The 23418-nt window shown below is 42.7% G+C and overlaps 1 protein-coding gene across 12 annotated transcripts in view; it reads left to right on the top strand.

The window, feature by feature from the left end:
* Nucleotides 1-23418, top strand: part of RBMS1 (RNA binding motif single stranded interacting protein 1) — a 220626-nt gene that overhangs the window by 67654 nt on the left and 129554 nt on the right. For 2 of the 12 annotated variants that reach the window (XM_028141124.2, XM_028141123.2), the window contains exon 1: nucleotides 15282-15688. The exons of 8 other annotated variants lie outside the window; for them this stretch is intronic. In XM_028141124.2, coding sequence (XP_027996925.2) covers nucleotides 15620-15688 — 69 coding nt within the window. In that variant the 5' untranslated portion in view covers nucleotides 15282-15619. Of the gene's footprint in view, nucleotides 1-7470; nucleotides 7481-15281; nucleotides 15689-16011; nucleotides 16112-23418 lie in introns of those variants that run through there. 2 more of the 12 variants (XM_054722992.1, XM_054722993.1) reach the window with 2 other exon arrangements.

Below are 23418 nucleotides of genomic sequence, written 5' to 3'. Positions count from 1 at the left end.
CTGTTAACCATATTGTACCCAGGAACCAAGATTAAGATCTTTAATATGGGTCTGAAGACTACTCTTTTTTTTTTTTTTTTTTTTTGGCTGTCATATCTTAATTACATGTCTGTGAATAGATTATCAATTTCTGATTATCTTTTTTTAATTTTTTTTTTATTTCAGAGAGGAAGGGAGAGATAGAGAGAGATAGAAATATCAATGATGAGAGAGAATCATTGATTGGCTGCTTCATGCATGCCCCCCAATGGGGATTGAGCCCACAACCCTACATATGCCCTGACTGGGAATTGAACCATGACCTCCTGGTTCATAGGTTGATGCTCAACCACTGAGCCATGCTGGTTTGGCCAGTTTTTGGTTATCTTAAGACAACTATTCCTTCTATGTTCATTTTTTAAATTCCCTACTGCTCATCTTTAGCTTTTGGATTTTTGGTTGTTCAGGGTATAAAATAAACACCAGGAAAGATTTCTCAATTCTTCATTCCTTTCTTAGCTTTTTGGTGTGTGTGTTTGTTTGTTTTTAACACAAAAGAGATGTTTTGAAGTTCATTCTGTAAAATCTTTCCTAGATTCTGCCATGTCTATAATAGTTAATGAATATACTAGAGGCCCAGTGCACGAATTTGTGCATGGGTGGGGTCCGGCTGGCCCGGCCCGATAGGGGCCCAATCAGGGCCAGGCCAGCTGAGGGGAGGGGCTGTGGGAGATTGGCTTGTGGGCCCCGCCCCTGATTGGGGTTGGGGGGCCAATTAGGGGTGGGGCTGGTCATGGGAGGGGCCATGGGTGGTTGGCCAGCCAGCCCTGCCCCTGATCAGGGTGGGGAGGCCAATCTGGGGTGGAGCCAGACAGGGGGAGGGGTTGCAGGCCTATCAGGGTGATAGGGCCCATAGGGGTCAGGGCTGGCTTGGGGGAGGGGCTGTGGGCCTATTAGGGTGGTGGGGGCTCATAGGGGGCAGGGCTGGCTTGGGGGAGGGGCTGTGAGAGGTTGGCCGGCCAGCCCTACCCCCTATTGGGGTGTGGTTGCAATCAGTGGCAGGGCAGCCGGGGGGAAGGGCTGCAAACCTATCATGGTCCAGCAGGCTGATTGGGGGTGGGGCTGGCCAGGGGGGTGGGCAGCTGTGTTTGGCTGGCTGGCCCTGCCCTTGATCGGGGTGGGAGAGTCTAATCAGGGGTGGGCCAGCCAGGGGGGAGGGGCCACGGGAGGTACGCTGGCCACAGTGGGCGTCATAGTGACCGATTGTTATGGTCGTTATGGCGTTATGGTCATTGGCTTTTTATATATATAGATGGTAAACATCATGAGACCCAAATGTGCATTATTCTTTTCTTTTAAAAAATTTTCAACTAAAAATTGGGTTGGAGAAGAACCTGAAAAGCAGTTTAAAGTCAGTTGCAGCGTTTTCCCTCCTGAAGCATGAATGTCCAATATTCATTTTCCTTTTACCGCATGACTGTCCCCAGTTAATGGGCTTTTATTCCTTTTATTCCAACTGCACTTTGGAAATAATCAGCATTTCCAAATGCATTAGAGAGTATTTTCCCTCATTAGAGAAAAAGTGGGTCTCAGATTCTGAATACCTTCTGTGTGAAAACAAAACAAAATAGTAAGAATGCTACATGAGCATGAGGATAATTTTCTCTTAGGTTTTATGAAAATTGCAATTTTTTTCTTTTTTTAAATTTTTTTTTAGGTTAATAAATTTAAAATAGGTTAATAAATTTAAAATAAATTTTTGCTTATAGAGTTGAGACTGTATGCCCGAAAGTGAGCTAGAACTCTAGCTCTTAACAGGCTTAGATTCCAATGAAACACACAGATAAGTGTAAGCAAAGTACACTACAAGTTGCCATAGTAGGCAAAATATAGATTTCACTGGTGGCATCAGGGAGGGAAGGAGGAAGAGAGAGAGGGAGAGGGAGAGAGAGAGGAGAGAGAGAGAGAGAGAGAGAGAGAGAGCAGTGAATGCTAACCAGGGGAAATGGAGGCTCAAGGAAGTTTGATCCACGAGTGTGGATCCCTACGGAGAAAAGCCAAGATTGGTTCTCTAGATGTGGACCTCTTTGTTCTGGGCGATGACTAAAGTGCTAGTTGTGGGTGAACTCATATATGGAAAAGGGAACAAAGAGGACAACCAAAAGAGTAGACATATTGGGATCTCATGAAGGTGAGTTACAGAACTAAGTCATGTTGGATGGATGCTAGCTAAGAGGCAGTTGAGGGTGAGTGGTAGGGGCCAAAGCCAGATTAGAATGGTCTGAACTAGAATGGCAAGTGAAGACCTACAAACTCCCACTGATAAGTGGTCTTTTCAGAACTCTGACAATGAAAGACAGAAGGCATAAAATAGCTTAAGATTCAAAGAAGCATTTCATATTGTTAGGACTGAAAAGAATGAGTAAGTTGGTTTAAAGGGGAAAGAAATGCCATTGCATCTGTTGTTCTAATTTCCCAAAGGAAAATATATTTATATATTTTAAAGTAAAAAAATGTTAAGTAAATAAAAAAGAAATAAAAGAGGGAGGGAGGGAGAGAGGAAGAGAGAGGGAGAGGGAGAGGGAGAGGGAGAGGGAGAGGGAGAGGGAGAGAGAGAGAGAGAGAGAGAGAGAGAGAGAGAGAGAGAGAGAGAGAGATTGGGTTGGAAAGACAGGTGAGGATGATAGGGAGAGTAAGTAATAGGGAAATTCATTTGAAATCAAGGATACAAATAGAAACCTGCATCTTGAAAAGAACTGGGAACATTTCTACTACTAAGCAGAGAAGAAGACCAAGGAAAAAACACTCCCCCGCACATACATACACATATACATACAGACACATATTTGAGTCTTCATGCAAATAATGTCAAATGATGTCTGCCATGTTATTTGACAGTGAGGAGTGAGATTGAGAGTTTGAGGGGGAAAATAAAAGGTTTGGAATTAATTCTACGTGGGATGGGGTAGGGAGCCCCTTGGAAATGAGTAAAACGAATGCTAAGCTTAAGTAACTTTATGTGAAGCCAACGAGCATTGTTACGATTTGCAGTTGTCAGCAACTCAGGAGGAGGAATAGAAAAACCTGGTGGTTAAAAGTGCTCCTCTGAGCCCTGGCTGGTGTGCCTCAGTTGGGTATGATCCTGTGCACCAAAAGGTTGTTCTTTGAATTCCAGGTCAGGGCTCATGCCAAGATTTTGGGCTTGATCCCCAGCAAGAAGCAGCCCATCAATACATCGATGGAGTTTCCTCCTTACAGACTTTTCAACTAAGTCCCGTGCTTCCCTACACTCTATCTCCCTTTTCTTCCTCCTCTCTCTCTAAAAATAAAAATCAATTTTAAAAAAGCCCTTTTTCTTCTTCTTTTTAAAGTGCTCATCTGAAAGAATCAAAGGAATATGGGTACTAGAAATATGGTGTGGCCTGATTTGGGGATTTAAATTGGTTGGAAATAAGTGAAATGTGTTCAGTTGTTGTCTTGGTGACTGTGGCGACCTGACAGAACAGAGGAGTGGACTTACAAAGAGAATGAAGGGACGCTGAAATTTCCACATCTGCAATGGGAAGAATAATGGTAGTATGAAGATTAATGAGACAATGCCTGTAAAATACTTATTACAATACCTGGCACAAATTACACACTCAGCTGTTATTTAATACTATTATTATTAACTAGGGGACCAGTGCACGAATTCGTGCACCTTGAAAGGAACCATGGGCTGCGAGGCTGGAGTGGGCACAGGGGCAGGTCTTGACCCATCCTCTGTGCTTCCGCCCAGCCCCTCCTACTGTGGCCCCCATCCCTTGTCTGCCACCTGCCCCGCTCCCACTGCCACCGCTCACACACACGTTGACAGTGCCTGTCCCGCTCGCACCCGCTGACAGCGTGGAGCGATTGGGACTGGCACCAGCAGCAGGTGCAAGTGGCGGCTGCTGCCCTGATCGTCCCTCAGGAGCAGGAGGAGGTGGAGAAGCCCTCAGGGGTGATTGGGGTCGGCAGCCACCACTAGCACCTACTGACGGCGCTGAGCAATCGGAGCCAGCTCCAGGCGCCAGTGGTGGGTGCAAGCAGCGGCTGCTGCCCTGATCACCCCTCAGGAGCAGGGGGAGGTGGAGAAGCCTGAGGGGTGATCAGGGCCAGCAGCCACCGCTACCACCTGCTGATGGCGCTGAGCGATCGGGGCCAGTGCCGGGCGCCAACAGTGGGTGTGAGCAGGGCTGGTGCCAGCAGCAGGTGCGAGCGCCTGGTGGGACTGTGGCATGTGGGAGCAAAGAATTTTCAGTAACCACCAGAGGCTCACCCCAATGATAGCAACTGGCGCCCTGCCTTGGTCTGGCACCCCTGCTCACTTGCTGTACCATCCCACTGCGGCCGATGCCCACCATGTTCTGTGCATGTCCCCTGGTGGTCAGTGCATGTCATAGCAACCGGTTGTTTGGTTTGGTTGTTTCTCAGTTCGGTCTATTTGCATATTAGCCTTTTATTATATAGGATAATAAGAGTGCAGAAGAGATCGAAAGATGGGAATTTCAGGACTTGATAGCATGCAGTGATGTTAGTCATAGAAACAAAGTGGATATGCTGGTTTTCTTGAAGTGGAGTTTAAGGACCTGTAAGTTTGGGGTTTTAGATCAAATTATATCACTTAGGAAAATCTCTTAGCCATGTGCTAAATTATGTGAAGAAGTTTGCTTAATAAATTGTAATTTATAATTTGTTATTTAATTAACATCTCAAAATCAAACATTTGTTTTACTTTTAGGAAGTAATATCTGTTTGAATAGGATTTGCATGCATTTCAAAGATATTATTTATTCATTCATTCATTCACTCATTCATCCATTCATATTTGGATGCCTAATGTGTACCAGGCTCTGAGGTAGGGACATGGGTTCTGTTAATGGTTTGATGTGTTAATATTTTCTATAAAATAGTTTTCCATGTGAAATCAATTACAATATTATTTTATAGCAAAAGAAAACATGACAGCTAAATGAAATTCATATATAATGTCAAAGCTTCAGTTTGACCAACCCATGGTCGGTTAATAAATTGACCAGTTTGTTTCACTTTTTCATATCAGCTTTATCTTCACACCAGCAGTGAGATGACTAAAAGGGAAGTTACATAAGGAAGAAGGTGGAAATGCAAGGGAACTAGTCATTCCTGAACACGTAAGAAGTAGTAGGTACTACCATCTGCTAATAGTCACTGCTTCAAGTGAGAACCATTGCTTTCTACAATGGGGTCATCTTACCTGCTAAGTTACTGCTTTTGATTCACTTTGTAGTTTCATATCAGATATAAGGATTGTGATAGCCAGTTTAGATATTTGTCTTTTTATCTGATATATCTGATTGACGTAAAAATTACTTTTCCTGTCTGAAGCCTTAGGAAGACTGAGAACTGGCACTCCAGTGCCTGCCAAAAGATGGAAATCTGTAAGACTCGTAGGCTGGAATTGGTGCTATGTGCCAGAGCGACAATGGTGACTGATCTTTTGAGTGTATGTCCGTATGTATTGCATGTGTATGTGTGACTGAAACTCACTAAAAAAAAATAACAGTCTAGGATGAATGTTAACAAATTATGCTTGCAACGGACAACTTTAAAGCAGCAATATCAAGAAGTGTGGAGTGAAGTCTGATAAATATCTACAGATTTCTATTCATCTCCCTTTAACCTTTCTTATTATCCGAATGCATTGTATATCTAAAACACTGTGGGTGTAACTTGATGTGATTGCATGAGGGAGGATGGATGCGGAGGAAAGCAGCAGCCCAACCTGTTCCTTTGCAAGGCGTGCCTTGCAAACTAGTGAGTTTAGGGTAAAGTTCTCATTCTAACTGAAAGAGACTGTGCCCACTAGTTGTAAGATCTCCTTGGAAAAACTGAGTGTGTGAGGCATTTACTTGTAACCACTTAGTAGCTCTTTGTTCTTTAGGAGGTTAAAAATGAGTGCTTGAAAAAAATATATTTCTCAAGCGGAGGCCATGAGTAAGAAAAACATGTGGGTGTGTTTGCACGCATGTTCCATGCACCTGTGTACCATACTGCACAGATTCTAAGACTTACCTTTTGCTCATTTCAACATATCTGAGATCAGCTGCATCTTATGATTTATGATGCCTTATGATTACTGTTGTCCGTTTTTTCAAATGTTAATATCTCAGTAATTGTCAAGTATCTTGTAATCAGTAGCATCTTCGAGTGCATGGCGTACAGTTCATATCCAAATATTTATAGATGTCTGATTTCAGAAAGATGAATAAGACAATTCCCTTTTCCCTAAAAAGTAAAGCAAGAAGACTTATTCCAACAGTAATAGTTGAGGGTAAAGGAACCATTCGGTCATGGAAGCCCATTTCCTTAATAAGTTGCATACAGATACAAAATGCAACATTCATTACAGCCCTTCTTATGATCCCAAGTGATATAAAGATTAGGATTCAAATTCACTATGTTTAATATAATCTGTAAAGTATATTTTCTAAAATTTGATGACTCCATAGCTTACATTCAGCTCTTTCTAGCTTCAGATAAAATCATTGCTTTGAAAAGAGGGTGAAGATTATCATTTTTGCCATTTGTTGTATATGTGTGTGAATATGAAAACCAGCTTCCCTCATCCATTCATGCCTCCAACAAAACTACTATGTAGAACAATAGGTTAAATAACTCATTAGGGATTTAAAGACAGTTTAAGTAATCTTTATAAGCTTATTAAGCCTCAAAATAAGACTCCACCCTCATTTTTATGGGTGCGGCAGTATAGAAGCACCCTTCAATTACAGAAGACACAGACTGTTGTCCTGGGGTAGAAGAACTGTGATGATAGGTTCAGATTTGGAGGCTGTTTAACAGAGAACTTTCTAGGGATATGGGTAAATATGGATAGATGGCATGGATTTATTATTGGTCACAGTGTCCATGGAGAGACACTGGCATTCATTCCATTATTGTAATATTCATTGACCTACGACAAGTTGTTTAACCTACCCGAGGCTATCTCACCTGTTAAAAAAAAGTGTAGAATTGCCTGCCCTGCTTCCCTCTCTGAATGAGATCATGTATAATAAAGCCTTTTGTACATTATAACATTTTAGACATTCATTCTGCTTCTATGCATTAATATACATACACATAAAATATTTAAAATACATATATTTTCTTAATAGGTCTCTCTCTCATATGTATTTTCTGAAAAGTAGCTTCAGAAGTTGTCTACTTCTTCCTCTTGGCACCTTTTCCAACTATAAACAGTTTAACAGGATTTTAATGCTTAATAATCCTTCGGTTGAAACATCATCACACTTGTGATTGGGAGGGGAAGGAGGGTGATTGTGGGAGGATCTGTGTAATGTGTTGTCAGCATTCTGGGAGTGTTCTCTATAGTTTGGAATTAGGAATTGCTGATGTCATGATCAGTCATATTGTCAGGACAACATCAGAATTTCCTCATTCGCCTTCTCTTCGCTTGGGGAGTATCAATTTGCCACAGGTCTGTCATCAGTTGGCCCCATGTGTTAAGTTTATTAAATAACCCAGAACTAGTCATTCTTAAAGACACCAAGGGTGGGGAATTTTTGTAAGCTCCTTATGTAGCCCATTTCAGAACTCTTAACTAGATATTCTCATGTTGAAAAGTTTGCCTTCATACATATTCAACTGAATAGAAATTCATTTCTGATTCTATATTTTCCTATTTTAACTTTGATATTATAATTCAGTGGAGAAGGAAAAGCTTTTAAGCATCCCACTGAAAGGATATTATTAATTATTATATTACCCTCCTCTTCAGGTGGAATAGACCTAATTTAATGGTAAGTCTGACAACTGAAGAGAAAGGGAACCTGTTTCTTCTTTGTCTTCTCCTCCTCCTTCTCCTTTGCATTAAAACCTAACCTGCGCTAAGGATCCAGGTTTGGGTAGACAATGCTTATGTCCCCCAGACATTTAGGAATGACCTTTCGTCATTCTTAACTTTTATGATGGTTTTGTCTGTCTCAGGTACAGTTATTCACCCTGTACTGTCGAAGTAATCATTCCAGTAATTATTTTTACTCATGGCAAGGAGATAGTCATTATATGTTTGCATTTTGCTTTTCATGTTTAGATTTTTTTGTTGTTCTAATTTTCCACAAATTCCATTGCTTTCCTAAGTACTTTCTTTCTCTTCCAAGGTCATATAGCAAGAGGTATATGTGATTTCCACAGCACATCAGCCCCTACCTTCCTCACCTCATTTCTTATTCTTTACCATAGTTTGCTAACACCCAGTAGATGATTTTGTTACTCCTGTCTCTTTAGGTAAGCTGCACTTTCAAAAATCACCTAATAATATTTTTTTCTATACTCTGTAAATTTTTACTGTAATTCATGGAAAACTTGTTGAATTATCGTTATGTACTCTGAAAGTCAGCATTTATTTTCTTACAGGCTTGCTACAGAAATGGAGAATAACAGCTCCAATACTAGATTTGCACATAGAATATAGAGAATTGAGGCACCCATCCTTAGTTGATTCTCCTTTATTCTCTTATAGAATTTGATCTACAGATACAAATTCAGTGTTATATAAACCAAACCAAAGCAAACATCTTGAATTTTTAGTTCATATAGCCTCTCGCCCAATTCTTTTTGTTTTATTTTCTAAAATATATTTTTATTAATTTTAGAGAGGAAGGGAGAGGGAGAAAGAGATAGAAACATCAATGATGAGAGAGAATCATTGATCGGTTGCTTCCTGCACGCCCCACATGGGGGATCGAGCCCACAACCCTGGCATGTGCCCTTGACCAGAATCGAACCCCAGACCCTTCAGTCCACAGGCCAACGCTCTATCCACTGAGCAAAATTGGCCAGGGCTGTTTTATTTTTTTAAAGAATAAAAACCCATGTGCCTGTTTTTATACAAAAACAGAAAAATAAATTGAACTTACAGAGTCCCCTTTTGCCAGGAATTTGAGAAAGCATTGAATTTTATTAACTGTTTCGCAGGAATAAAATTTACGAGCAGATTATATCCAAAAAATTTGATTGTTAATTATTTGTTTCAAATTTGGAAGATGTTTTGCCATAGGGAGAAATGTCCTAAATGGTGATTAGGATTTTAATTGATCTATAAGCATATGGGTTAAATAATGAAGCTGATTGCTAATATGGTTTCCTATTATTTTTGAGGGAAAATATGTTTTCAGTTCCAGTTCAAGATTCAGGAAATACCTTTCACCTATCACCATCCTGGCTTCTAGAAGATTGTCTTTCTGCCTCTCTCCCAACTCCATCCCACCAACGATCCCAGAAAATAAAACTGGTTGCAAGAGAGAGGTTACACCTTAACAACTATCAGTTAAATGAGATTAGGAGCTAATTTGGGCCAGAATATATATCTGTGCTATTATTATACATCCTTATATTGGATAATTTGCCTTCATATTCAACTGAATGGAAATTCTGTATAAGTCCATATCCTTAAGTGACTTGCCCAAGGTCAGATAGATTGTAATGCACACCTGGGGTTGGGCTCTTAAGTTTTCCCCTATGGATGGGGTTTGGACTTGATCTATGAGTAATAGTAATAATAACTATTATTAGTATTATTAGAGGGAGAGGACTTTGGAGTTAGAGAGACCTGAGTTCAAATTTCAGCTTTGTTGTGTATTGGATTTATGTGGCTTTGGGAAAATTACTTACACCTCTGAGTCTCAGTTTTCTCTTCAGTAAAATGAGATAACCATTCTTTTCTCTCTCTATTGTGTGTGTGTGTGTGTGTGTGTGTGTGTGTGTGTGAGAGAGAGAGAGAGAGAGAGAGAGAGAGAGAGGCGCTGAGAAAGTGCCTGGAATATAGTAGTTAATAAATGAGAGCTATTATGTATTAGTTCTTGCAGAGAAGCACAGTAGGGTAAAGCCCATTTCTTCTTTTTTGTTCATCAGGGTCGATTTAGGAATTACCAGAATATTGCTTCTGGTAAAAGTCATCAGTATATGTCTATGTTATGTTTTCTATATACCTTCTAGGATTATAGCTACAGAGCTATAGTTTTATTATAGTGGTTTCATTTTACACGTGTCTAGGGAGCCTTTGAGTCTAGAATAAGAATCATAAATTTTTTAAAAAAGAAAAGAGTAAATAACAAAATATTTCTGCTACTTTAGAAATAGAGTACTTTATCAACTCTGTTTTGTACTGGGAAAGAACAGAAATTTAAAACATCTCTCTCTTTTCTCTCTTTTTCCCCTCTCCTCTCTCTCTCTCTCTCTCTCTCTCTCTCTCTCTCTCTCTCTCTCTCTCTCTCTCTCTCTCTCTCTCTCTCTCTCATTAGGAGCCACAGGCCTTGTGAGCAATAGAGGCTCTAAATGTAAATGATTTTTTAGTGTGAACTGCTTACACTAACTAATACTATGCGGTTATGTTTTATTCATTAAAGATTGTAACTTGAAATAATGTTGGATGAATTTTCCTTTTAATTCCTGTTTTAATCTGACCCAAATAAAAAAAGGTGCCTGGAATGTAGTAGCAGTGACAGAAGGATGGAGCCTGCTGTAGGTGTGTTCTGTTGTGGATAGAGTTGTGCCATTCTTATCTCTTTGGGCATCTTCTCTGCCTCCATCTTGTTTTTCTTCTTTCCAAGCTTAGCTTTCCCGTCATACTTTCTTTGTAATTTCATTCAAAGGCTTCTCTCTTCTATGGGGCTCAGTAATGTGTGTGTTGGAATTGGGGGAGGGGAGTCTTCTAGCCTTTTGACTTTTCATCATCTGCTTCATTCTGGGAGTATATCAATTAGCCATGATTTCAGCAGTGGCCGCCCCAAATCTACACCCTCTCTCATCCCGACTCGCTCTCTCAAGTTCTGTTTTTCAGGTTATCTGCACAGTGCTTCTTTCTGGATGTCCCTCAGACAAAACATTTATACAGCTGAGCTTCCCACGCCCGTTACATATCCTGTATTGATCTCTCCCTCCTGTGGGCTCCGTAGCACATAATTGTCTAGACCACTTGGCTGGCACTTATCACTTAATGTCTTTGCATTATTAGTGTAGAGCAACTCGGGTGCCACAGGGGTTACTAGTACTCACGGGGAATTAGAGCATTATTTATAAGGCTTTTTGGAGGCACAGCATTATAGAGTTGAAGGAGCACAGGACAGCCGTCTTTTAACCCTATCTAGGTCTAGATTTTAATGCTTGCCACTTACTAGCTCTATGGGGGAGGTCAGTCGGTCTTACTTAACTTCCTTTCATCAGTAAATGGAGCCTAATAACCCTTCCAACCTTACAGGGTTGTTGTGAAAGTGAAATGAGATATGAAAGGTTTATAAATGAAAGTCCCATTTTCAAATTGTTTCTATGAAACAAGTGTCTCCTACATTCAGATTCTCAAATTCCAGTTCTACAAACGCTTGCAAGCCACAGGTCTCATCTCTACCTGATTGCAGGCATCCACAGGTGCTGATGGCTCCAACCTTATTGTCCTCATTCGTCTACTCCTGCACATCCATACAGGTATGGCCCTAGTCCAGCACATAACTTCATTAAAGGAAATGGGCCAAAAACAAATACAGAAGAAAAATTCAGTGCACCCAGGCTATTGAAACAGTTTACCAGATCTTTTTTTTTTTTAATTTTTTTAATAACCTCTTAAAGTTAGGTATGTGGTATAACAGCCTTACAAAGCATTTTCACTTGGCTATTCAACAGTTATGGGAAAGATGGCCTCCCCCTACCCAAATTTGCTCTTTTTGCTTCTTGTCAGTTCCAGCTACACCCTTGCTTCTGCTCTTTGATGGTCAGCCAGGCTTACTGAGCATCAGTTATTTACACAGTACTCCCACTGAAACCTACCAACCACCGCAGTAAAACCTGGAAAAACAATAATAACAGCTGCCAGTTATTGAGTTTAGCACTTTTGTTGATGTATTGTGTATATACTTATGACAATCTGTGAGGAGTCTGGGGCTCAGAGAGGTTAACTAACTTGCCCAAAGCCACATGGCTAGTAAGTGGGAAGCTGAAATATGGAGCTAGATCTGTTTGGCTGTTTTAATTTTGTTCCTTGGATTGCAGAATCCAGATTCACTGAAATTATCTGAAGAAGGGGCGGGGGGGTGGCTAAGTATACACATGGAGGGGCTGTTGTCAGTCTCAAGAGCCAAAGCAGCACCAGGGACTCTGGCTCCCTCCATCATCTAATGGCCAGGAGCTCACCGCTCCTGGCATCTTTTGACTCTCTGCTTGCTGCCAGTCAGCTTCCTGTTTACTCATAGTTTCTGCTTCCTCATAACCTTGGCTTGCATATGCTTTTGGCTCTTGTGACCTCAACTCTACCCCCGGCACTCTTGCTGTTTCTGTCCCTTTCTTAACTGTTTCAGATCTTGGAGTTTTCTGAATCAGATTCCCAGGGTGAGAATCTGATTGGCTCTGCTCATTTTTTCAGTCCCAGGCATGTCATAGGTCACTGGCTTGTCCGTGGCTCGGCTGCCCTTGGGTCATATTCCCACCACTTAGTCCATCAGCTGAGTTGGGGGAGGAGGGTGATAGAGGACCACCGGCAGCAAAGTCTCGGTTTCCCTTTCAGGAGGATGAGCATGTATCAGACAGATTCCAAAACCCCAGTTCTTACCATAATTTGCAGTTTCTCTGGAATGTTTCCTAACATTGTTTGTCTTAAAACTGACTTGTTTCAGAGCTTAGTAAACTTTTCCAGACGAACCTCACCGGGACCCATCCCTGAAATTACTTACAACTATGCACTTGTGGATTACCTATAACTGGTAATATAGACACACGTGGTTTCATATTTCTCTTTTTCTCTTAATGTTGGAATGATTTGAACTTTTGTTACTTCATTACATTTATTAATCGTTGAGGGTAGAAAACCTGCCTTCCCCTTTCTTTGTGATACTTTGCTTAAGAGTGTAGCACCCATGTAAGTCGGAAGCTTTTGAACCCTGGCTGGTAGACATTGTGTTGTGGTTTTGTTTTTTTTTTTTGTAATGTATGCTTGTATTCTTCCTATTATGTCATTCACCATTATAGAACACTACATTTTGTTGATAGATACCTTTTTTTAATCTTAAAATTAGTGCCCTTTATTCATTTAATATTCTTGGTATATTTTATTATCTAGTATTACAATTCTCTTCATATTCTAATTTAAAATTAATCACTTGAAATTTTGTCTTACGTTGTAAATCTATTGGAGGGTATCAAGTCAAGCCTTAACAGCCTAGCACAGTATCTAAAGTATTATGACGTTAGAGAACAGCCATAGAAAAATTACTCTACACTGTTCTTTTGTGGTTTACATTGTGGTTTCCTAAGAGACCAGTAATGACAACTGAATGTGTCCGTGGAATTTCCCCCAAAGATGACAGGTCTGATCTGTGGGGATCTTGGGCATTAAGTTCTCAGGAAAAGGCACCTAGAAGTTGAACACTTCTACCTAAAACCTTATATTTTATACTTGTGGTTGATAACGTGCCATAAAGGGTCCTAGTGAGAGGAGACAGCAAAGGGACAGCCAAAACAATTCTAAATGCATGGAGTAGCCCTAGCCGGTTTGGCCTGCGGACTGAAAGGTCCTGGGTTCGATTCCAGTTGTGGGCTCGATCCCCAGTGTAGGGCGTGCAGGAGGCAGCCAATCAATGATTTTCTCTCATCATTGATGTTTCTGTCTCTCCCTCTCCCTTCCTCTCTCTGAAATCAATAAAAACATATTTTTAAAAATACATGGAGTAGTAGGAAATAGTTCTTGCTTATATATGGAATGTTAGCTGTGCTGTGTTTATTAAAGCACTTTAAAGGATAGGTACATTTCTGTGAATTTTACCAAGTTCTTAATTGACCATTGTGTGCCTAGGACTGTGCCCAGAATAAGTTTTTGTTTTTGTTGCGCTGCTTCCTTTTCTTATGAAAGAATTGGGAATTATATGCATACCTTGTGTATATAGTTGTTTTTGATTAGGTGAGACCTGCTACTTCTCATCACTTTTGTGGGAGAATATTAGGAGCAACTGGGAGCGTGCAGGCCACCGGCAGGATATCTAGGGTGGATACGTGTCAGTTTCTTGCTCTTGGACAATCCTTGAATGGCCACAGCTTTGCTAGACGACTCGGTTTCCATAGGGAAAACTTTAATTTTTTTTCCTTCTGGCAGCCAGAAGTCGAGTGCCTTTACTTCTCAGTCAAGTTAGGATTTTTCATTATCAGGGCAGATGGCCCTTTCCAGGAAGGTGTTAGAGACCAGATTCAAGGAAGAACTCTGTGAAACTCACCGAGGCGATGTTTCCCTGTGATACCTTGGAAAGGGCCAACTTGAAAGTGTCAAGTCTGTCCTAGTGGCCCGTCCAGGGAAGGCGGGCTCTGCCTGGGGGACTTGTTTTAGGGGCCTTCTTCATGGTAGGTTCTAGGCTTGACACACGAATGCAAAGGTGATCCAGAGAAGTGGCGTCTTGAGCCACCTGAGATGATTTCAGCTGGGAAACAAAGGAAACTATTCCTTTTGTCCTTTTTTTTCTTTTCTTCAGTTTCTGTGTCGCTTCTAATAATTAACACATAGGATTGTACCGTTTCCGTCTTCCGGAAGGCTTACCAAACCGATGGCCTTAAATGATTTTCATCCTTTGATATTGTCATCTTGAAGGTAACTTGTAAACGCCGGCAGAGAAACGAAGTATGGAACATTACTGGCGTTATTTGGGCCAAGGGCTTGGGGAGTCGAGACCTGTTTTCGCCGCTAACATTTGAGTGTGTGAATTGGGGGGGACGGGGATCTGCGGAGGATCGATGGAGGGTTGGTCGGTTCCTTGGAGGAGGAGTGATTGCCTGCACCTCTTCTGGGAGAGTGGACAGTGGTAGTTTGGAAGGATGAAAGAAAAGAGAGGAGGAGACCTGGGACCCGTTCGCTTCTAACCCAGGTGTCAGAGTGATCCCCAAAGCGATGCCCTTAAAAGGGGCTTCGAGCCGGGGTGCAGAGCTGCCTCGGGTGCTCAGGCAAAGAGATGAAGGGGGGGGGGGGGAGAAAAGAAGGGGGTGGCTACTCCTAGGAATGTGCGGCATGCGGGGAGCCAGACCCAACCATTGCACCAGAGCGGGGGCGCCGGCGGCTCCCCGGCCCGCGCGGCGGCCCCGGCCCCGGCCCCGGCCCCCAGCTCGGGAGGGAGCGCGCGGGGGCCGGCGGGCCGGCGGGGCTGCGGGCGCGGCGCCCAGCCCGGGAGCGGGGAGGCGCGGGTGGGCCTGGGCGCGGCGCGGGGCGGTGCGCGGCCGCCTCCCCGCCCCCGGCCGGCGCGCTCTCGGGGCGGTGGTTGAGGCCACGGTAGGTGGGGACGCGGCGGCGCTGCTCCTCCGCTGCCGCCCGGAGAGTCCCCGGCGCCCCAGCTCCGCGCGCGAACTCCCGTCCATGGCACGCAGGGCGGCGGCCGCCCGAGCTGTCCGAGTCTCCCCCGCCGCCGCCGCCGCCGCGCCGCACTTTTAGACGAGTCGGGAGGTGGAGGGCGGAGGAGCCCGCGCCGAGCTGCAGCCCCCGCCGGCCGCCGCCGCGCGGCGAGAGGGAGTTCCCAGAGCGGCCGCGGCCCCGGCCGGCCCCCTCGCTGCGCCCTCCCCCGCCCGGCCAGGCTGCCCCGCGCCCGCGCCCGCTGCGATGATCTTCCCCAGCAGCAGCGGCAACCCCGGGGGCAGCAGCCACTGCAGGACGCCCTACCGCAAGCAGGTGAGGCGGCGGGGATGCCGCGCGGGGGCCGGCGGCTCCGCTTTACAAAGGGCGGCCGCGCTCGGCCGGACGCGGCTCCCCTCCTCGGAGGGACCGGGTTGGGCGGTGACCTTGTTGCCGGAGGAGGCAGCCGGCGGGGCCGGCTCGGGCCGGTGACCTTAGCCGGGGAGATGCCCTCGCCCCCGCCGGCCGGGCGGGAGGGACGTGGAGGGCAGGGGAAGGGGCCGAGGGGGCTGGCGGCGGGAGCTGGCCGCGCCGGGCCGGGGGCTTCGCCCAGCTCTGCAACAAGTTTGGCTTTTTTTCCCTGAAACCTTTGTGTGTAGAAGAGTACGAGAATAAGTCGTAACGTGGATTTGCAACAGTCTTCACTTGAAACCTCAAAGAAGCTGCCTGATTCGCAGGAAACCCGGAAGACCCGTGTGTGTGAGTGTGTGTGTGTGTGTGTGTGTGTGTGTGTGTGTGTGAGTGTTCGCGCGCGCCCCCCTCCCTGGTGTATTTAAAAAAGAAACAGGAACTTCTACTGTCACTTTCTCAAGGTTTTCAGTTTTCAGAAGCGCAGGGAAATCCTGTGACATCTAGTTGCAGAGATACTTGGATAAGCCTGAGTCATACACATGCCTTTTCGTATTTTAATGCAGTTTCATACATTTTTTAACAGATTGAACTCCAAAGGCACTTGAGTGGTTAGATCAGAATCCCCTGCTGGGAAGAGGGAGTGGAGCTAGGAGCTTATAGCTACAGCCTTTTGTGTGTGTGTGTTTTGTTTGTTTTGTTGTTTTGGTTTTTTGTGTTGTGTGTGTGTGTGTGTGTTTTTTTTCATCTTTGTTTTTAAAAAGAAGGGTACTGAAGCCATGTTGTGATATATCTCACGGAGCCTTTCAGCAGCAGCAATAACAAAACCTACCTCTAAATTATGTAAAAAATGTGCAGGTCTGCTTAGAAAAGGTTAAACTGATTTAGAGGTCAGTGGCAAGATGCTTGTCGAGGAAACATAAAGATGATTGCAGATATTTTTCTCCCAGAATAAATATCTTGTCTACATCCTTAGCCACTGAGACAAATCAATTAAGTTATTACCCCAATAATGATACAAGCAAACTGCATCTTTCCATGCAGACCATGGCTCTGTGAAGATCATGACAGATGACAGTGATGCCTGGTGGCTTTTCTTGAAGGCGTTCTCCGGTTTGTTGATCATGTTTAGTCCTTTTTATTCTCATTGTCATTTTTTGGGAAGGGAGGGGGGAGGTTATGTTCTAGCATAAGTATATCTGAAAGTAGGGCTCATTTTGTCAAATAGTGACAGTGTCAAAAAGTATTGTTTTCTGTTTTTAGGTTCTTTTACTTGCTAATTTTCCCTTAAAAAGGCAGTTAACACACCCTGATCTGTATGCCCCTGCTGTCCAAGTCAGTGGAACTTTTACCGGGCTTAAGAAAAGTCCTCTCCTAAAAGAAAGAAAGAAAGAAAGGATCAGTATTATGACCTGGCTGAAGTTTATGCTAAAATTGTCAAGATTCAGAAACAGGCATCTCTAAACTTCATGTGGCCTCATTTAAAATAAATGCCCTCGGGTCCAGCACACTCACCTCAACTTCATAAATGAAGCCAATTTACAGTAAATAGTCTTACCCTGAACCCTCCTCCCTCACCCACCTCACTCCCCCTGAAAAGACGGGCTAATTATGTAAAGGCCTTGTGTGTTCATTTATTTGTTGTCAAAACCCGGTGGGGTGTTGGCTCTGAAATGGGGAGAAAGCTCCGAGGGTGAGGCGCTTGACTGTGAGGGGCTGGAGGTTTTGTGTGTGGAGGGGGACAGCCTGCTGGCCTGGAGCACGCTGATAAGATGCTCTTCTTTTCATGGGGCTCTCCTTAGATTCCGAGACTAAAAGGGCTGACTGAATCAGAAAAACAAACAGACTTTCTTTTTCTATAGGCAGAGAAAGAAACGAATGTGTAGGCATTATCCAGACACAAGACCCCGGGTACCAGTGGTATTTGACTCAAAGGTTTCTTTTGTTGGTGTTGAGCCATTCACTGGAAAAGCACACTTCCAGCACGGGGACCTGGTTACCAGGAGTGACTTTGTGATCTCACCCGGCTTAGTCTAAGTGGGAAGGCTAATGAACGCCTTTTCAGAGGTTTTGTGATGTGCAGCTTGCATCTTTCGATTCATGTTAGTGTGTTCATTTTGATGAAAGAATAGGTAACTTTTAGGTGCATAATGCAGTTGAATTTTAATCCAGAAAATATATAATCAGCTGTCAGAGCTGATTACAGATAAGTAACCTGAGGGAAAAAGTTGAATGTGAGGAATACTTAAAAATACTTAAAACGTTCCGATTCAGAATCGCACTTGAATCATATATACGTGTGTGTGTGTGTGTGTGTGTGTGTGTGTGTATACACACTCTAGTATATATGTGATAGTAGTCGTTAACCATCATTGAGCACTCACTTTCCTGCCTGCTGGTTACTATGTTAGGTACTTTTGGTGGGTTAACCCACTTAATTATCAGTCCTATGAGGCAGGTAATAATAATATTTCCCTTTTACAGTTTAGAAAACTGAGGCATTGCTTAAGTAACTTCCTCAGTCTGTGCAACCCAAAGTACAGAGCCAGGATTTGGACCCTGGCCGTCAAGCTCCGAAAACCACCATACTGTATGTAACTGCCTGCTTTCGGGCACACCTCAATAGAAACCCAGGCAGAGCCCAGACGGGCTGCCCATCGCCCTTGTAGTCTCCGAAGTCCAGGTGAGGGATTCCTCCCACCTTTTTTTGGGCGAGGGCAGAGGCTGTGAGGTTGGAGGTGAAGGATGATGTAAATGAATGATGATATGGTTAGTGGGTTTGTGATATTTGGAAGCAGCATTGAAGCCAGAATATGCCACTACTGAATGATTGTACAATTTGTTCCTAAAACTTGACATTTTCCACGTATAGGAGTCAACCAGTTTCAGTTAAAGGAGAGGTGGGTGGTGCTCACCCCCTTCCTGCCGGGTAGTGTATCCAGGGCATCCAGGAGCTCTGATCTCCGGCCTCATCCAGGGTAAACAGGATTTTCCTGCATCACAGGCCTCAGCACACATTAGAAATACACCTGGTCGTCTCAGGTCAAAGTGAGAAGCTTCGGAGTGGAGTGATAACCCAGTAAGCGGTATCTAGACAAGGATTGTTGGTTCAGGTCTTAGTGGAGAAATGTCCTATTTTTGTTGACTGTGACTTTCAGGTACATGACATTCCTTAAGCAAATCCCGTCTGATTATATGAAAACAGCACCCCCACAGCCCAAACAAAACCATTTGCCAGGACTTTCGTAGTTGTGAAAATATTTTCATGTGTTTCGAAAGAAAAAGTGCTTTATGCTGAAAAGCCTTTAAATACAGAAAATGAATTTCCATTAAAATTATTTTATTAGTTATGTCTCTCTCCATGTTTCCCTACTTCCATTTTGAAACTGCTTTTTTGAGGTAGTTGACTCAGTTTATGTCATACTAGAGGCCCGGTCCACGAATTCGTGGATGGGTGGGGTCCCTCAGCCTGGCTGGCAATCGGGGTCGATCGGGCTGGCTGGCCAGGGAGAAGGGACTGCAGGAGGTTGGCCGGCCACAGGAGGTTGGCTGTGGGAGTGCACTGGCCACCAGGGGGCAGCTCCTGCATTGAGTACCTTCCCCCTGGTGGTCAGTGCACGTCATAGCGACCGGTCGTTCGGTCATTCGGTCATTGGGTCCCTTAGGCTTTGATTGATGATAGATAGATAGATAGATAGATAGATAGATATAGCTATATAGATACACACACACACACACACACACACACACACACACTTTGGTATTTATAATAAATCATGGCACACAGTATTCATAGCCAATGAAATTTATCCAAGGCTTGATTATTGCTAAATTGAGACAAATCATGGCATGTCACAAGCCCTTTTTTTGCTAAGTAATGTGTTCTGGTGGCTTACCATGGGGTTTGGGGTAGAGGGGTGAGTGCAAGAATTTTCATGGATGTGTATATTTTTCTTGTGTACTTGTTCAGTGTTGCTAACTTTTGACAAGTGAAGTTCTTATCTCCCCAGTTTAAGTAGATTTACATAGTTTGCTGCTTTCTGGAAGATTAACTGGGTGTAGCTGCACATGAAGAATTCAAGTGATTCAGTTAAGAGGATGACATACAAAGCTGTTGATTAATCCTCTTCAAGCAGTTTCTGTTCACAGTGATTTATGTGTAGTATATTGGGTTTGTTACAGTTTGAAGATTAAAGTTGGGCATAGAAATATTTAAATGGACACTGTCTGAGCTAGTCCCAATTTGTTGTTTTTTAAAAGAAGGTAAACATACTCAAGCCACAGAGATTGGAGGTTTAGTGGAAATTAGCAGAAAATTAAATTGGTATGCATCACTAAGGTCCTGTTTTTGTATTAGGCTATCCATGTGTTTGTGATTCAGTTTATGAGCTCATGTAACTCTGTTTTAAATATGTATCCACAGCCATTTGAAAGGTACTGGATTCTCCAGCGGGTGATAATCCAGGTTTTCTGCTAGGCACCCTTTTTGGCATCTGACTACATTTCACTTCAGGTTTTGATCACAGTTTTTGGTTTTGTTCTTTTCTTTGTTTTAGAGACTGCTCTCAACTGGGCTCACCATACACTGTAATACTTTTCAAGCCCTTTCTTGGTAGTGGGGGAAGAGTCTGTCTGGTCCAAGTTTCTGAGACTGTATTTCCAAAGCACTCGGCCAATAAATATTTAAAGATACATACGATATCCCCTCGTAATCTCAGTTGTATTTAATCTTAACAACATCCACATAAAGTGGAGAAGGGTGAGGAATTTCTGAGTCAGTGAATTTAAATGGCTTGGTTGATGAAAGGTAGGTCTCTGGAGTGAAGGGCTGTGTCTGCTACCAGGAAAAAGAGAAGGAAGCTCAGTCCAGAACAGCTGTAGCCCCACTCACTACACTTCCCTCGACTTGGCCTCCCAAAGACATGTGGCACACAGAGCATCCCGGATTTCAGCTTCGGGAATTGTAGCTCTGTAATTTATTAATGTTTTGTTTGTTTCATAAAGGCCCTTACTTGAGGGTTGTCAGATAACATACAGGAAGCCAATTTCAATTGAATTTCAGATAAACAATGTTTTAGTGTTAATGTCACAAATATTATGTGGTACTATATATATAATCCAGCAACCCTACGTCTGGGGAACTTACTTTACTTTTTAAAACTAGTTATAAAAATCACAATTATCGCCCAGAAGGTGTGCCTCAGTGGTTGAGTGTCAAGCTATGTATTTATGCACTGGAGGTCAGGGTTTGATTCCCAGTCAGGGCACATGCCCCGGTTTCTGGCTCTATCCCTAGTGGGGGGCGTGCAGGAGGCAGCTGATCAATGATTCTCTCTCATCATTGATGTTTCTATCTCTCCCTCTCTCTCCCTCTTCCTCTCTGAAATCAATAAAAATAATTTTAAAAATTTTGAAAAACAAAGAAAAAAAATCATAATTATCACCCTTTTCATTCCTACTTTTTCCACTTAAAAGTATGCCCCTTCGCATATTCCTTGAGCCCTGCTAATAATGCAGATTTCACATTTTAACTTTGTAAACTATCACTCGATCTAATTGAAAGACCCTGGCTTAAGGTCTGGCTCTACCACTTGCCTTCTCTTTCACTTGGCCTGGCTAAGCCTCCGCTTCTGTTAAGTAAAGATAATAGTGCCCACTCCACAGGGTTGTTGTTGTTAATCCCTCTAAGGTGTTATTATTATTAATGTCCCCACAGAGCAGGCCGCAGCGGGTGGTCCTGGGAGGCTCGGGGTGTGTTCCTGGGAGACCTTGACAGCCCGAAAGTGGGGCAGCATCCGAAAGGATGAAGACCTGGAGCTTGAAAACAAGAGTCTCAACCACATTTGAACCAAAAGAAGCATAACAGTGAATCCCACTAGATTTTAAAACAGCAGTTCCTGTGTTAATGTCTTAGCAGAGCATGCCTTCTCCTTGAGGAAAAAAACACCTTTCAATCCTCTATTCTTGATCTTATGCCCATCCATGACTGGAGAAGGATAAAAAGAGCATTGCTCACCCTTATTGATGAAAAATGCTATCTTTTCATTTGCTTGAAAATTTGATTATTAGTGTATGCACAATTACTTCCTGAATTCTTTTCTTTGTCTTGTTAGTATATTTGGTTTTTAAAGAATGCCCTGTTTGCATTACTCAGAAAAATAAACATTCCTTTTGGTCCTTGGATATCTGTAGGTGTTTGTTTTAAACTTGCATCTGTAAAGAATGCTTTGCTTAATACATTCTAAAGACTCTGTAAATTTTTAGATATACCTTGAGGAAGGAAGCAAGCATTTCCTGGAGTTGGAACAAGGTGAAAAATTAAATGGAACAAACTGAATTCTGCATTAAAATAATGAATCAATGCAGCTCTTGTTATTTAACGTTTATTGAATGGCAGCAGTAACATTTATTGAATGGTGTTATACAGATTGGTATCCTAACTTTATTCATTTAAACAAACATATGGAGTTTCAAAGCAATATAATGTAAACTAGGGATGATTATATAGGGTAAAGCAAAAGACGGTTTATAGTTATTTGTATGAAAAATAATATAATAATAATAATCGAGAATAAACTGTGTTTTGCAAACTCACACAAAAAAATCTACTTTTGCCCCACCCTGTATTTGTACTTGTTAATTGCAAATACAATAATACAGTCTCAAAATGCATTATAAATAGATAGGATGAAAACATGTCAAAATTTTAATGTTTCCCTCTGTTGGTAGGAAGATCATAAGGGACTTATTTTCATGATTCTTTACATTTTTTTCCCAACCTTCTAGTCCCCCTTGCTTCAGACAATGAACACACAGTACTTTGGTTATCAAGGAAAACGTAGTGAAAAACAAATCTAGAAAATTTCATTATTTAATTGTCTAAAAATTGTGGTGAAAACCCAAGGTATTCCTGTCATGGAGAACTTCAGCAAGTAGCATGTAGGTAACCCTGGCTTCTCTTCCTGAGCTTTGAGATGCGGTCTTCTACTCTTAGGAATTTCTGTTCTTATTTTACTGCAAAATCCTAAGCCACCGTTTTGGAAATCACCTATTTCGGGCCGTTTCTGTGTTTATGAACTTAGTATTTTCCTATTTTATATGTACTTTAAACAGGCCTGTGCTTTTTTAAAAACATTTTAAGAACACCAGCTTATCTATATGCGTCAATGAGGGGAAAGTGTAGCTATATATGTGGAATTTCATGTTCTCGGTTACTTTTTAGGAAAGTAACTATTCTAAATATTGAGGAATTACCACGATTGTCTCTGTTTTCTTTTAATAGCTGCATTCAAATGTAGCTGTTTTGTGGACAAATTCCCCCATGTTTAATTTCTGTATTAAATTGGGGGGGAAAGAATCGAGACTGTTCTATTACTTGTGTCAGAATCTTTTGGGTTTATTTTATGATGAAGACTCATGACTGTCTCTATCACGTACTTCCTTTTTAGTGTCAGCTTTGTGAAAGGGCAGTGCCCTGGGAGGGGTGACTTGCTCACAGGCTCTTTAATTTATAATGGGGCAGTGCAGGTTTCTGTAAGACATGCACTGTATAGATAGATAATGTCAGCACGTTGCGAGCTGCTGTTACTGTGTGTGTAACCAGGGGGATTGCCAGCCCGTCAGGGGAGTTTTAGGTGTGCCCCAGAGAGGCTGCAAGA

Source organism: Eptesicus fuscus, chromosome 11 (assembly GCF_027574615.1).
Source record: "Eptesicus fuscus isolate TK198812 chromosome 11, DD_ASM_mEF_20220401, whole genome shotgun sequence".
NCBI lineage: Eukaryota > Metazoa > Chordata > Mammalia > Chiroptera > Vespertilionidae > Eptesicus > Eptesicus fuscus.
This window is presented reverse-complemented; position numbering and strand designations above follow the sequence as displayed.